At 38.5% G+C, this 16,869-nt stretch overlaps 1 protein-coding gene across 1 annotated transcript in view; it reads right to left on the reverse strand.

Moving 5' to 3' along the window:
- The window catches only part of DNAH5 (dynein axonemal heavy chain 5), a 259,490-nt gene that overhangs the window by 177,320 nt on the left and 65,301 nt on the right, over positions 1-16,869 (reverse strand). The window contains exons 5-13 of the mRNA XM_061189135.1: positions 15,995-16,216; positions 14,008-14,145; positions 13,054-13,230; positions 11,994-12,107; positions 11,163-11,270; positions 8,677-8,799; positions 7,790-8,005; positions 4,431-4,538; positions 522-607 (exon numbers count right to left, since the gene is read on the reverse strand). Coding sequence (XP_061045118.1) covers positions 522-607; positions 4,431-4,538; positions 7,790-8,005; positions 8,677-8,799; positions 11,163-11,270; positions 11,994-12,107; positions 13,054-13,230; positions 14,008-14,145; positions 15,995-16,216 — 1,292 coding nt within the window. The remainder of the gene's footprint in view (positions 1-521; positions 608-4,430; positions 4,539-7,789; positions 8,006-8,676; positions 8,800-11,162; positions 11,271-11,993; positions 12,108-13,053; positions 13,231-14,007; positions 14,146-15,994; positions 16,217-16,869) is intronic.

Raw genomic sequence — 16,869 nt, forward strand, 5'->3', positions numbered from 1 at the left:
TTTGTGTTAGCATATTAAAAAATCAAAATGGAATCAGTCTGTCAATCATATCGCAATAGAGAGCTTCTGGCTTTTGGGTTTGTTTGTTTGTTTTTTTTTTTTGGCTTATGGGATCTTAGTTCCCCGACCAGGGAGTGAACCCGGGCACTTGGCAATGAGAGTGGAGAGTCCTAACCACTGGACCACCAGGGAATTCCTTAGAGTGTTTTTTGTTTTTTTTAAAAAGTATCAATCCTTAAAACCTAGTCAAAACTTTTGGTAAGAGTTTCTTCAAATTACTTAAACATTAAGTGATATTATGATAGGCAGTCACAAGGTACTTCAAAGCTGAGAGGAAATAAAACAAACTCTTAATCCTCTGAAGAACATAAAAACTGTGGCCTTGTTATTCAGATTGTCAAGAGAAGATTTCCTTCCCACTAGAATATGAAATAATAATATCAATAATAACATAAGCTAAACCATGTTCATATTACCCCAATTTAGAAAATAGAACTTAGAGAAGTCTTTCAAATTTTTACCTTTCAAATTTCTTTAACATACTTAGAGCTTGATTTGTGTTTTTAATCTTTTCAAACGTAACATCCATGAACTTCTGCAACTCATTCTAAAACAGAATAAAGTCTGATTATGAACAATGAATTAGCATAGCAAAAAATTATACCTAGCAACAAGATAAAAGAGCTTCCCATCTCTACAAACACATACAATATAGGAAAAAATATAACAGAGAATATAATACTCATCTAAGCTTAAAGAAAGATAAATGTCCAGAAGCCAGAACAAAGAGGGACTTGAAGGCCAGAGCAGTCATGGGGTTTGGTGCCATGGCAGGCCCCAGGGATACTGGACCAGATATTTCTTCCACAAACATCACATCTTAGAATCAAGAAATCTTCTTGCACTGAAGAACTGTACAGTTAGCCTATCTAAATAAACACTCAAATTTTTTCACGACATAAAAATATCTGAGTATAAACTATACACAACTTGGGACACAGTAAATCTTTACTGAGCCCTAACGCTTGGACCTGGTTTTCCTTGCTTTTCTAACTTATGGCTTCACAAAGGCCTACCTTGAGCTCTTCATGAACACCTAAGACCTCAATTTAGTCTTCTTTTCTCTCTGAGCCTTAGGTCCACTCTTTCAGCCTTTTGGAGTCTGGTGTGGAATCTTCTAGTCCTCTTAGTTCTGGGCTCTCAGGCCCTACTCAGTTTTCCCTAAGGCGGCTTGCCACCTCAAACGCTGGTCCTTTACTAAACAGTGCCTTACTTTGCCCACTGCAGACAATATCCTTCTAGACTTCCAATGGCCCACCTGGTTCTAACGCACTGCCTCTCTTTGATATTAGCATAAGCATGAGCCCAAAACCTGGACAGGATCCCAGGCCCTGATGCCCTTGACAGCAGATCCCTGGACACAACCCTGATCCAAATCACTCATGTACAGTATATCCCGCGCTCCCACACACACACACCCTCCAGTCTCACATCTTGGAGATGCCACAGTTACTGGTTTTCTCCATTCCATCTCCAAGACTCATCACCCCTGCTCACTACATCCAGAGTCATGGGAAGGTCAGTATACGCCCCCCAGTTTTACAGAAACAAAGGCTGAATTCATGACAGTGCGTGAATTATTTAAAGGAGAGAGTGTAGATAGGTTAGTTAAGAGAAAGTGGATGGAGAAAGGGAAAAAGAAGTCAGAGGAAAACTGGTCAGCAAGCCAAAGAGAGAAGTGGACCATTTTTGAGATGGAAGACAAGATGAATAAAAGTGTTCAATTAAAAAAAAAAAATTCAAGAAGAACAGGAATATCTATAACTAGTGCTTAAAAACCAGCCTTTAAGACATTTATAAAATTATATTCTCAGTATGATAAAAAGTGGCACAGTCTTGAAACGGTCTCCCCATTACTCTCATTTCCACTCCATTTACTTGGAAAACATAAATCGTGTTCTCACACCAAGCATGGCCTCCTCTCTGGAGCCTTTCCTAATCCCCATCAAGCAGCAGTACGGAACTGTTTTTCTCCTAGGTTCACACCCTACCTTATGGGTCGTAGCAATTCTCAGAGTCTATGTAATGTTTTGCAGGTCTGTTCTCCATATAAGTTTCTTTAGAACTTCTTTGGAATATGTCAAGTTATCTTTGAATCCTTACTTCCCAGTACAATATCAGAATATTATACTTTTATAATTAGCCATTTTAGCCACTATTTGCCCTTTTTTAATAATATATTCATTACTCTGTTCTAACATATATGTACTTATATTTCAATCATATCACATGTCTGATGTGATTTTTGAGGGCAAATCAACTTGATTTATTTGTATCCATAAGCTACAGCATAGAAGTCTAATACATAAATAATGTACAGTAAATGCATGTTTAATTGCAATAAATCTAGTTCTTATTTTTTTGTTACCTTATCAGTAATTATCTTTCTTTTCCATTTTTTTCTTAAAACAAACATTGTATTGGGTCATTTCGTTTATGTTCCATTTAAAGTAAAACCTGTGCTTTTTTTCAGATCTGATGCCCCTGATATATGTGGGACTGGGATGTGATTTTTTTAAGGTTATACTCCATTTATAGTTATTATAAAATATTGGCTATATTCCCCATGTTGAACAATATATCCTTGTAGCTTATTTTATACCTAATAGTTTATACCTCTTAGTCCCCTACCCCTATATTGCCCCTCCCCCCTTCCCTCTCCCCACTGGTAACCACTAATTTGTTCTCTATTTCTGTGAGTCTGCTTCTCTTTTGTTATATTCACTAATTTGTTGTATTTTTTTGGATTCCATATATAAGTGATATCACACAGTATTTGTCTTTCTCTGCTTGACTTATTTCACTTAGCAGTCTACTCCTTATTAATTCGCAACTCATACACTAATTCAGCAAACATTCTTTGCTCTCCAGTTACATAAGGTCCTATCCCCTAGGCCTCGGAGACATAAATAGGAATGAACACAATTCCTGCCCTCAAGGTGTTCACCATCTACCTGTATCCCACATACAAACTATTGAAGTACCATGTGATCAGAAACTGCTAAGACACACAAATGAAGATTTGACAAATAAACACTGGCCGTGGAGCACAGACTCAGGATCTGCCACCGCCCATCAACAAGAGATCAAGATCCACACTCCTTACGTCTGAATCGGCCCCCAAAAGAGATCACTGCTTAAATTATTACGGGCACTCTATCTTCCCATCACCTGAAATGTGTCTTATAGCATAATGGTTTAAAACTTGAATCCTAGAGCCAGACGGCCTACCACTTGTCATCTCTGTGACTTTGGGCAAGTCACTTAACCTCATTGTGCCTCAGCCTCCTCCTCTCCAAAAAGAGGGTAATAAGAGCACCCACTTTATCAGATTATTGCGAGTATTAAATGAATTAATGTCTATAAAGTGCTTAGAACAGACCTGACGCATAGAATTAGCTAGTTTTATTATGAGTCCTACACTGAACTCATCCCTCCAGAAATGCTTTGGAGCTCTTTTTCCCTTGAAGTGTATACATTTATTTCAAACCAAAAATTCTGGAAAAGAAGAAACAGAATGACCATTTTCCTTTAATAATCAGAAAGGTGCACACTTTAGATCTCACTGGGATGGAAAGAAGTCTGCATGTTGATTATGGTGGACACCTATTAGGTGGTCTCCCAATCTTACCCTCCCTGGTTCTCCTCATCTGATAATAAACACTCCCAACCACGCAAGTGGGTCTCATCGCCTCTGCTTTTACCATATGACCCCACAGTTAACAGGTCCAGGGCAAGGCACCACATTAGAATTGGCCAACCCAATCTTTTCCTTAGGAATTTGGAGATGAGGCTGGTTCCGTGATGTGTTCTCAGAAGCCACTGATGGCCATACGCTGCTCCTGTGGGCTGGTCTGGGGGTGGGAGGAGGGACAGGAGAAGGAAGAGAGAATGGGGCTTCGCGACCAAGAGGGGTCCAGGTGCAGAGCCGGTCCTGGTACCACTGTTTCAAGGCCAGCTGTAACCCTGCCTTTGAGATCTGCCAGACATTGCAGATCATTTATTTGCTCAAGCTACCTCTGGTCATAATCATCGCTAAAGTAACAAACCAATGAAAACAAATTTCTATATTCTAATAACACTATGTTTCAACAGAAGATAAAAGTTAATTTTCTAAGATCTAAGATGGAACACATGCAGAAGTCTGTGATCACAGATCATTACCCAAAGCTATATTTATGACCCTTTAATCCATGAAAAAGAGCCTTCAGTCATTAAACTGAAATCACAAAATGCAGGCCAAGCTTGCTGTCGGTCACCTCCATGATGAAGATGCCTCTCCCTTCTGAATGGGTAATGATTAGCAGCATTACACAGAACGGAAAAAATAAACACCAGACTGTCAACAGGAGTTTCATTACCCAACCTACATGAAGGTCATTAGTCTGCTTGCAAAACTCTTCATAATCCTGCTCAAAATCCATTTTCCGCTGGTCTAAGAAATTATATTCCTTTTTCTTTATGGTGGCAACAATACCCTGAAATGTTATGAAAGAAATAAGACAATATTTCAATATTCTTGCATTACTTAGGTAAATATGACCTTTAAATATAGAACCTGTGCAATCATTCACCAAAAATCCACTTAAGAGGAGCCTTATTTCTTTAATTATTCTCATTGTTGCATGTATATTACAGGTAGTATAATATTGCCTAATGCATTCAAATATATCATTTGGAAAGCATTATCATGAGACTTTATGTATTTCTGAAGAAAAATATCAAATAAATATCTCACCTGAAAAGTAGGAAAGATGTTCTATCTAAAAATTTCTTACAAGTTACATCGGAAGTAATTAAAAAAAAGAAGCCCAGGGAACTTTCCTAGTGGCCCAGTGGTAAAGAATCCACCTTGCAATGCAGGGGACGCAGGGTCGATCCCTGGCAGGGAACCAAGATCCCACATGCCGCGACGCAACTAAGCCCTCACGCCACAACTACTGAGCTCACGCGCCTCAGCTAGAGAGCCTGCATGCCGCAACTACAGAGCCCATGCACCCTGGAGCCTGCACGCCACAACTAGAGAAAGAGAAAACCCGCACACCACAACTAGAGAGAAGCCCATGAGCCACAAGGGAAGATCCCGCATGCCTCTACGAAGATCCCACGTGCTGCAACTAAGACCTGACGCAGCCGAAAGAAAGGAAGGGAGGGAGGGAGGGAGGGAAGGAGGAAGGGAGGAAGGGAGGAAGGGAGGAAGGGAGGAAGGGAGGAAGGGAGGAAGAGAGGAAGGGAGGAAGGAAGGAAGGGAGGAAGGAAGGAAGCAAGCAAGCCCAAAGTAGAATTTACTAAAATATTTTTCATTGAAAAGTTTGTCTTCTCAGAAAATAAATAAGACTTTAACAGAATACAAACAACTTAGGAAGAACAGTTATATTATAACATCTACAGATGAAAAATTATCTTCCAAGCCTCAAATGTCCTAAATAAAATATCAAACCATAATCTACTATTTAAAGAATCTCTAGAATTAATTGCTTCCTCCAAAGCTGCAGTCTATGACTATAACACTGCAAATTAGGTAACTCATCTTCTTGAAAATACTATTATCCAAAGTTTCGTTTGCTCTGAATAATGAGCTCTAATGCTCTGTGATCATTCTTAACCAGGTACTAAGCCGTTCTCAAACTCGGGTGCCCACACTGTTGACACAGGCATATAATCTTTATGAATAATGTTGGGCCAGCTTCCACAAACCCTTCTTCAAAGATATTTCCATTTAAACATCAACTCAAATCTCTCAATAGACAAGAGTGTATAAGCTGCATAACTTCTTGAATCAAGTTTACAAGTTAAAACAACCTACTCTTTCATGCCGTATAACTACAAAATTAGGTCTATTCAGAAATTGTGTATATATAATGTCATAATGCTACCCATCATGTTATAGGAAATGTGTAAAAGAAGTATGGAAAAGCTACATTCCTACATTTTAAGGTGATATTTTAAAAGATTTGCGGCCCTTAGAAAATTCTGCTCTGTGATTGGATTTAATGGTCACTTAAGAGTATTAAGTAAATAAGCTGATTTAATCATGACCTTTAAACCAACTAATCAAACTCAATCTACTAAATCATTTACTTGACAGATATTTATTGCACACCTATTATATGCCAGCAAACTCGGAAGATATAGAAATGAACAGAACAAAGAGACATCCCTGCCCTCGGGAATTTACATCCTCAGTTGGGGAGAGAGGGTGGGAATCTATGTAACTCACAAATAAATGAACAGGATAATTGCAGACAGTGATAAAATAAGTAACATAGAGTGACTGAGGTGAAACAGAGCTCAAGGAAAACTTAATTGAGAGGGTCATTTAAATCAAGATCTAGAGGCCAAGGAGGAAATAACCATGTGATGATTCAGAGGCAGAACTTTCCAGAAAAAAGGCTCTGCAAGTCCTAAGGTGGGCTGAAGTGACCTGTCCTGTGTCTGGAGTACTTTGAATGAGGGGCAGGTGAGGAGGCCAGAGGGGTGGCCAGGGCCCTGAATCCACACAAGGAGCCTGAGCTTCATTTCCATGGCCGCACTTTGAGCTTCTCACATTGGTTCTAATACACGAAAATCTCACCTTACACTTTCATGAACCATCTACATTCTACCTCACTACCTTCTGGTACATCCATTTTCATCAGTATTTCACTTTAGATTTTGAAAGCAATTTTTCTTCCCAGTATTTTTATCAGGTTAGAATAGTCTTTATCTGCATTTAGATGTACCGTTCAACTTCTCCTTCAAAAATAAACTTTGAAATATGCTCCAAAGTTATTTTTTCATTAAGAATAAAAACTAACTAGATTCCAAACTGAAAAATAAATGGACATATTTCATCTTTGTCTTGCAGAACTGTCAGTTTCAAAGAATAGATTATCCACCTTGCAGATTACATACAGCTCACCTAAAATATTTCCCACTCTATAGAAAAGGTTTTTTCTTTTTCTCTCCCCAAATCTGATATACTCAGGAAATGAAAAGATTCCTTATATCGACCTAAACTGTTAGAGTAGAAAAATCAATGAGTGACAGTAAATTATATGATCCTTTTCAAATTCAAGTACAAAAAAAAAATTAAGGTTTAGCGCCACTGTCCCCAAACAAGAAAAAACTGACTCTATTCACATTAAGAATGTAAAGCACATCGTGTCTGTAAATTGTTTTTTAAAAATCTTCGAAACATTATTAGATCCCTGTGCCCACTTTAAAAACTAAGATTAGTTACACATATATCCTTACAAGATAAAGCTGTCAAAAGTCAAAATAATTAAGAATAGTAGAGCTAAAATAAAATCCAATCCCTATTATTTTTTTAACATGAGTCCATATAAAATGCTTAACTGCAGATATAATCATATACCACTCAGAACTCAGTGTCAACTAGAGCCCGACACACAGTATATGCTTGATTAAATATTTCTTGCATGAATAAATGAAATAATAAGTTATATTTAAACATTTTTCTTGTGCTACTAATGAAAACGCTTTTGCTAATGATGATTAATTTTAGGCTATAGGGAAGTCATTCTCATAATCACGTACCTGAAAAGAATATATTAGCACCATTACGCAATTCTCAAATAGATTTAACTTCTTTATTGTTTAAGGGCCATGAGCTTATCTTTTACATCAGAGACTGATTATTTAAAGCTTTCTAAATACAGTCATTTGCATACAACATTAAAGTTTTATTATGGATAAGGGTAGCAAATTTAGTTTTGAAATACAGAACCTGGTATTTAGTGACCATGTTTTCCAGCCCTTCAATCTTAGAATCTTGTAGGACTGAATATGTCTTGAAGGTTGTAAAGATGTCCATTATCTTGGCAAGACGTCTGTGGAAAGTTTCAAATTTTCCAAAAATATACATCTCACTGAATTCAAATTGTTTTTCATTTGGATCTCGTTTAAGCTTTTGTTTGGTCTTGTGAAAGCAGTGCTGGTATTCCTTAAAGTAAAAACCAAAATACAAGAAAGGGAACACAACAAAGATATCAACCTTATTCTCTTAAGTGAAAGCGACAGCAAATTTAGGGTGGAATTACAAAACCTTTCAGTTTCATGCCTCTGTAGCTACTCCTTCATCAGCCTGGGATGTCATCTTTTCCCATCCCCCAACCTAGCAAACTCCTAATTTTTTTTTTTTCTTTTTGGCCACGTGGCATGAGGAACTTCCCTGACCAGGGATCAAACCCATGCACCCTGCATTGGAAGCGTGGAGTCTTAACCACTGGACCACCAGGGAAGTTCTAACTCCTAATTATTCATAAGGTGACTCAAAGATGCAGCCTTTCCCCCTGGGTCCCACTGTGTTAGTAGAAGCCTAACTCTTTGTGTATCTCCCCGTTCGTGTACAAGAAGCTTAAGGAAAACTACTTCATCTTTGTATCTCTAGTACTTAGTGTGGTGTTGCGACATAGCAGGCCCCCAAAAAGGGTAAAGTAAGTGAACAAATGTAGGGGACTGATTTATTAACATTCAAGTTTTCCTAACAGTAAAAGATTACCATTCTTTTTAGCAACCACTAATATGATAACTGCTAAATGATTTAAGATGCATTGGCAAAAAACAATGTAAAAATAATAAAAAATCTAAATATATTATCAAGTTCACTGTTACCTGCTTAAGTTTAATTGCAGATAATATTTTTTCCACAGCAACATCCTGTGGCTGGCTCCAGATCGAAGCAGTTCCATTGTTGGTAATATAGGCTTTACATGCAGATATCATCTGATTGGTCACCTGGAATTTTCCAATAAAATGATGTCAAGTACATCAAGCAGCCATCAAGGATAAATTGGGCTAGAGGGTCCTTAGCTCTCTTACCTCTCAGAGTGTAAAATCTGTAAATAAATCTTTGGATTTATTGTTTTTCCATCACAACTATGATCAAGCACTAACCCTCTTTTTTTCCAGCTTTATTGAGGTATAATTGACGAACAAAAATTGTATATATTTAAGGTGTACAATGTGAGGCCTGATATACATATACATAATGAAATGATTAGCAAAATCAAGTATTAACACATCCAACACTTCATATAATTACCACTGTGTGTGTGTGTTGAGAAAACTTAAGATCTGCTCTCTTAGCAATTTTCAAGTGTACGATACAGTATTAGCCATAGTCACCATGCCGTACATTAGATCCCAGAACTCAGTCACCTTGTAACTCAAAGTTTGTAGCCTTTAACCAACATCTCCCCATGTTCCACACTCCCCCAGACCCTGGCAACCACCATTTTACTCTCTGCTTCTATTTGTTCAACTTTTTAAGTTCTACACATCTATTATCAAAATCATTTGTAAAATCACAGAGCTGGAAGCACTACAGAAAATTGCCAATTCAGACCCCTGTGTTAATGCAGGATGAACATCTTAACCAACCAAGAAGGGATTCACTTCCCTACCTAAAAGCTGTCAAGAGCTTCCCCCCGTCTCCTTCTTCAGCAGCCTGCTCTAAAATCTAACTCACAGTTTCCAAGTGCCATGAAATGAATTGGCCACTCTGATCATTTCATGCCACCATGATCTGTAGCAGAAATGTCAAAAGCAGAAGGCAACAGAGAAAAGAGTAACGATAATGTGTGTAACTGCCAACATTTTATTTATCCCTCCAAACTTAAAAAAAAAAAAAAAAGACTTCAGAATTCCTTTGGTGATTTTTTAATAAATTAAAAGGAAAACTAGAGGTCTATACTGTAGGTATGGAATGACATGATGTCAGGGATTTGCAGTGCAAAGGTTAGGTGAAACAAGATCGGCCATGTGTTGATAGTTGATGATCTGGGTGATATGTACATGTACATACAATTCTCTTTCCTTTTGTACCTGTTGCAAATTTTTCATAATGAAAGGTTTTTGAAAATGAGAGAAATGGTGGTTTCACAATTATGTTCCAAAACAAGCCTTGCAAATGCATGAAACCTGGAGTAATAACACAAATTGACTTTTGAGTCTTCTTCTCGGGGAATACCCCTCCTGACCCCAATGTAACATTAATGTGTGAAGAAGTTGGAAAAGGGTCTTGTGGATTCCCCTCCTTTCTACCTGAGTACGAGAACAGAAGGGAGTTTCCCATCAAGCTCTCAGGCTGGACGTCCCTATTCCCGGGAAGAATCATGCCTCTCTTACTGCATTAGTATTCACAACACAGTCCTGATGAGTCGAAAATGCCTCTATTTTAATACAACATTTAAAACTTTCACCTTGGTAATGAAAAACTCATTTACTTCTTAGAGACTGTTCAAAAATGGGAAAAAGCAACAATGCTCACCATAAACACTTATGAGTTAGGACATAAGGTTTAAACATCGTTATGTTTTTTGGTAGAATCATTATAATTGCTTTATGGATTACTGGAACGTTGCAAGTGGCTTTTATTACCATGATTACTGTTCTAATAACACCAAGTAAACAACTGTGGCATCAAATAAATTTGGAACAGTGGCACATAAAACATGAAACTGAAGATAGCCAGTTAAATATAGTTTTTCTTAATTAAAATTTACCCAATAGATAGAAATCATGTGCTAAATAAAAATAAGGAAACAAATTCTAAAAAGAATCTTTCTTTCATTTTTATTATATAAATAATACAATATTTATTATAATAATTACTTTGGGAAATAATGCTTTATGATTTGCTAGAATCAGTCTCCTCTCTCTATTGAGAGATTAAGCTTTTTTTTTTAATTGTAGGGTACATAGACATTGGATTGCACCAATGTGGTAATTTCTTTTTTTTAAAAAAAGATTTATGGGTTTTTTTAAAATATTTATTTATTTATTTTTGGCTGCGTTGGGTCTTAGTTGTGGTGCGCAGGCTGCTCTCTAGTTGTGGTATGCAGGCTCGGTAGTTGTGGTGCATGGGCTCTCTAGTTGTGGCCTGCGGGCTCTAGAGTGTGCAGGCTTAGTTGCCCCATAGCATGTGGGATCTTAGTTCCCTGACCAGGGACCAAACCCGCGTCCCCTGCATTGAAAGGCGGATTCTTAACCACTGGACCACCAGGGAAGTCCCATGGTAATTTCTAATTATAAAAAAAAAAAAATTAACCATTGGCAAAGAAATCTAAGTGACCATGGACTCTATGCTATGCACTCACCTTTACAAACAGAGACGTGATCTTCTCAGAGGTGTTATAGTAATGAGAGATACTATAGATCATTTTAATTGCATTTATAAGTGCAGGAATAGCATTAATCATGGACATCTGGAAAACATCACAAACGTTTTCAGGGAAACAGATATCAAACTCAGCAAAATTCCAATAGGCTAATCCTTCCTACTTCATTAGAATAAAATTTAGGTAAAAGATTTTTATTTAAATTTTTAAAATATTATCTATCACGCTACATAAATAGAATATATTTAGGGGTAATTTTATTTTTATTATTTAGTCATACACAGTTAATCAAATTTTGTTTCAATGCAAGAAACACTAACTTCCTGTTATGGACAAGGAAGTTGTGTTAACAGTTAATTTTGTAATAAATAAAAACAGGTACATCCTAAAGTTAAAAGATTAAAAAAAAGAAGAAAAAAAATCAGCCAATAACTCTTCCCACAGTTGTTTGAGTATAGTCCAGGATGTCAACTGCAATATTTAATGGGAAATGGAATATGCAATAAATGTTTTTAAAATATAACGTCGCATGTCCTGTCCATCTTATCTGGATAGATAAATAGATGCTAGATAGACAGATACATGATATAAATATTATATATATATATATATATGTATAGAGAGAGACACAGAAATAGACATGTGTATATATATATATATATTATATATATATATAACTTTCTTAAGAATAAAAAGAAGTTTCTAAGACTTTTCCAACAGACTAATATTCACGAACCAAAACTCCATACTCAATTCAGTTAGTGTGAAAGGGTCATCAGTAGACCAAGGCGGTAGAAATCTCTAACTCACAGGGTCACTACTGTACAAGGGGTCACAGCATTTCTCAAGTGTGTACAGATATTTGACGTTGTCCTTTGCTTCATTAGCTGCATCAGTGATTCGAATATCCATCTCCCGCCAAGTCTAAGCACAATACAGGAAAGAAATTTTAATGCAATTATTAATAGGGGAAATTCCACTATAACAGCTGCTAAAAGTCATCATAAGTCCCATGGGTCAGACTTTCAGTTTGCCCTGTGCATCTCACATAAAACTGAATCCAGAGGGGTGGGGGGCATTGCCACACTGAAGAGCAATTTAAATTTTTTGACAAAATTTTCAAAGGTATCTCTTCCAGGCCTTCTCTTATGACATCTATTCGATAACTAGAACAAAGCATCAAGAGGGCAGCACCTCCATTTAAACCTACACCCTTTCTCCTCCACAGACTGCTGAATCCATTTTGCACCTCACTCCCATATTGTCTATGGTAAAGAACTGAAGGAAGCCTCCAGCCAACAGCCAGCAAGGAACTGAATCCCACAACAATCACATAAGCAACTTGGAAGCAGATCTCAGTCAGGCCTTCAGATGAGCCAACACCCTGACTGCAACCTCAGGATAGATCTCAAGTCAGATGCTCCCAGCTAAGCTGCACCCAAATCCCTGACCCACAGACTATGAGATAATGTTTGTTGTTTCAGGTGGCTAAGTGTTGGGGTAACTTGTTACACAGGGATATAAAACAAATACACCAGTGCTAAAAAAAAAAAAAAAATAGATAAGGTAAGGTTTCATTATTACTACTCCTCGTTGGTCTGAATTCATAATATATATATAATCATGTTATTATGTTACATCTTAATGACTTGCAATGCCCTCTAATAATACATATACATACATGTACACTAGCCAACAAATACCTTTCATTCAAAGGCTATTTCCACAGTATCCAAAATTATAAAAGGACAGTATAATCCAATCTTAAAGTTGTTTTCATAGAGGTAGAATGACATTTTTCTGTTCCTAATTACTCTATGACATATGCATAGAGAATTTTCATTCCCACTTCATAAAGCAAAAAAGCAACCTTCAGAAGTTTCGACCTGGAAGCAGCAAGCACTGCCAACACAGCCTTCACATCTGGGCTCTTCAACTGATCCAAAAGGTAGTTAAATTTAGACAGTCTTTTTTTCCAATACTCCAACTCTGCTCGGGGCCCAAGGTCATCCGCTTCCTTCCGTAGCTGACTGTTTTCAGCAAGGACCTGCAAATGCACAGAAGGCCCATGAACCAGTGAGTAGGGCTGGAGATATAAAAGTTATACATAAGCAAAATATAAGGAAAGAAGTAAATTCTGCTATCTGAATCGTGATATATTTTTATTCATTTGCATGCTTCAAATGACAGCCTTTTACTAATCTAACATGTATCCATTTTTTTAATTTCAACAAAAATTTAGTTGACTCATTCTAACTGAAAACTACTTGTTTAAGGAGCTTTCATGAACTTTTGGAGGATGTGACCTCAGAAAGTTTCCTTGGCTATTCACTTAGAACCTAAGAGAAATATAACCTTGGAAAGCCCTCATGCCTTCAGTTGGTTAATTTCCATTATGCTTCCTTATTGATGTAACATCCAGCTTCACTTGGGACTTTTCTGAAAATATTTTTTTAAAGGTTAAGTCTTGCGCTTTGTTTTGGAGGACACACTGAATTAGAAAGCTTCTTGTACTTCTACAGAGATTCTCTCCAAAGTAACTTACACCTTCCAGAAAAAAAATTGGCCAAGTGCAGTCTTTTAGTTATATAAGTATATAAAGCTATTTACTTTCATCTCCTAGAATTCTTACTATCTCTTAACTAATGACTATAAATTAAAATTGCACTGAACCTTTCACCTTGTTAGGGACTTGTGGTAAAATGCTTAGGCAAATGGGAACGGGATGTGACGTACCTTCTTCCACTGGCTGTTCAGTAACGTGGCATCTGAACTAGTCAGTGTTCAGATAGCTAGTTTCCGATGTTTGGTTTCTGAAAATTACCTGCTCTGTTTGTTTGATCCATACTTTCATACAACGTTCTATTTTTTCCAAAGTCTCAGGGTTATTAGCTAGAGTCAAGTAGTCTAGAGGTTCCTTCAGGGTTTTCAGTTCAAATATGTCACACTTTTGAAGGTTCACCTAATTAAAATGAAAGTTAAATAATCAGATGATGCTATTTTAACACACACACACAAACACACACACTTCTGACTGATCCAGAAGGATCTTAAGGGGATTCTCTCTAGTCTAAACTATCTGCTTCCTGAGAAATGTCCTTGAAAACACAGTGAGACATATTGCATTGAGCACACCAGTAGAGGTAATTGGTTCTGAGGTCAAATTTTGGGTCAAAAAAAACAGTGAACTAGAGAGAGAGAGACATAATACCACAGAATTTGAGAATTGATAGGGAACTTGGAAATTAAGTAGTCAACTCATGAAACCAAAGAAAGTGGGGGGCCTTCAAAAAAATTGACTGGGGGGGAGGGGTAATTTCTAATCTATCACATTCTTTTTGGAAACTAACCAGAGGAAAAGACGTTCATGTCCTTATCCAAAAAAATCCTTATGGTTAGCAAGTTCAATGGCAAATACACAGATACATTTCAGGAGAGAGGGGCGGAGAGGGGTAGGAAAAGAGGTGTGTTGGATTTTGACTTGACAAAGAAACCTAGGATATTTTTAAACACACATAACCCAGAAACACCTCAATATTTGATAAGGACATTTTCCTTCTGGTAAGAGTACACCTGGCCCTGTGAGTCTCTAAGTTCAGGTCTCAGCCCCCCACTCCTCACTCCCGACACTGCACCCTCCGTCTGCCACATCTCCTGGACCTCTCCTTGGTTTTACAGGGGAGGCTTCCAGGCTTCATGAAGCGGCACTGCCTCTCTCCTGTGTGAGGATCCATCCCACATTTTTTAAAACCTCTACCACAGTATGAAGTGGAACCATATGAAAACACTACTCTTTTCAGTAGAACGACTATTTAATTTGGTTCAACTTGCATTCAGGATGGCCTGCATCATAGTTAATTGCAAATAGAACTCAGATGTTAGCTGGAATCATCCTGCCCCTGTCTGGATAACATTTACTCAACTCCCCCAACCCACATCCTTTAGAAGGCCTATAGCATCCCTCCCTGCCAATATCCCAATAGGTCCCAAAAGGTCTCAGTATTCCCTGGAGAGCAGTGAGCGTTACATTGCCATTGGTTTCATGGGATCCATTTCTCTATCTCCCACTCATGCCTGATCTGGGCTGTCATCTATCACGGTTTTGTATCCACCACTGTCTACCCCAGGTAATCACTAACACAGGTTTACTGTAGGTGGCACAAATTTTATTGAAGCTAAATCCCGCAAAGGCCAAACTGATTCTTAAAGGCCCTTTTGGTCACTGGCTGGACCACAGGACCCAAACCACTCTCTCTAGATACGTCCATTCGTCTCTCCTTCTCCATCCTCTTCAAGACTGCCTCCCATCCCTACCCACCATCACCCCCCCATCTTACCCCAGCACACACCTATCCCTAACCACTCCCCCTCACACACACACACACACACACCACACACACACACCACACACACACACACACCACACACACACACACCACACACACACCACACACACACACACACACACACCCCCCACACACTCTGGCTCCAAATTCCTTTCCTTCTAGGCTGCAGAGCAATACCAGAAGCACTTCATACTCTTCTCTTTGCAGTCCAACATCTGACGTGACAGAGTAAAACCCTCCATTGCAGCCAACATTTCTTTGGAACCCTTAATGCACTCAACACTCCAAATTATAGGAATTTAAATCTAGTCACCACATCTTCAGGGGGCAATAAAAACACCCACAAAATATTTTCAAGATTTGCAAGTAGTGGAATCAAGACCCTCTAAGAGAAGTATTACACACTTACATATTGATTTGTTCACCATCAGATAATTTTTGAAGGAATAACGTATTTGTTCTTACCTTCTCCTTCAAACTCTCCTGTGCACTGACCAGGACGCTCACGAAGCCTTCCAGGGAGCCCAGGAACTCCTGCTGAAGGCTGGAGGCTTCCGGAAGGCCCTCGAGCTCACCCCAGCCGTGGCTTGTGGCCCTGAGAGCGGGAATGAAGATGTCAGACAGCAGACGTCTCACACTGTTAAGCAAACCCCCGTCTGCAGTGTCGAGCATATGGAAGCTCACCTCCTGCAAAACAATCGGGAAAACCTTTACGGTAAAAACTATCTTCAACTGCAACCTAGCTACTGAGTCATTTCTGATGGTGTTCATTAACCAAATAGCCTATGCGAGTAAATGAAGACCAACCAAATGAGAAAAGCAAAGGCTGTTTATTCAGAGCAAGAATTGATGCCTTGCAATAGCAAGGGAGTCGGCCACCATCACTTGCATTTCGGCAGAGACTCAAAAGCAGGCAGAGGAGTGGGAAAGCTTCTTAGTGGAGAAAAGGGAGGCTCAGGTGGGCCCTGAGGGGAGGTTGTTGGCCTGGGGAAGCTGAAGGTGGGCTCACTAGAAGCGGGGCATCCTATGTGATTGGTTAGGGGTGCACATTTGGCCTTCTCTGGTTGGCCCCAAGGAAGTATGTTGAAAGTACAGACAAAAATTGCGGCTGGCAGTCATGAGTCAAGTCCTGGCCATTTTGACCAATTGTTAGAGGAGTTATTAATTCTTTTCCTAGCTGGCTTCCTACCAGGCTGACACAGCAGTCTGGCTACCTGTGTTGTTTATTGCAGGTAAGGGAGGTTGATTTCCTGGGCAGACTGCTGCGGGTTGTTGGTCAAAGTCTCTTGGTAGATGGTCTGTTTGTATATTGTCTCTCGATCCAGTAAATTATAATTTTG

The sequence above is a fragment of the Eubalaena glacialis genome, chromosome 4, assembly GCF_028564815.1.
Source record: "Eubalaena glacialis isolate mEubGla1 chromosome 4, mEubGla1.1.hap2.+ XY, whole genome shotgun sequence".
NCBI lineage: Eukaryota > Metazoa > Chordata > Mammalia > Artiodactyla > Balaenidae > Eubalaena > Eubalaena glacialis.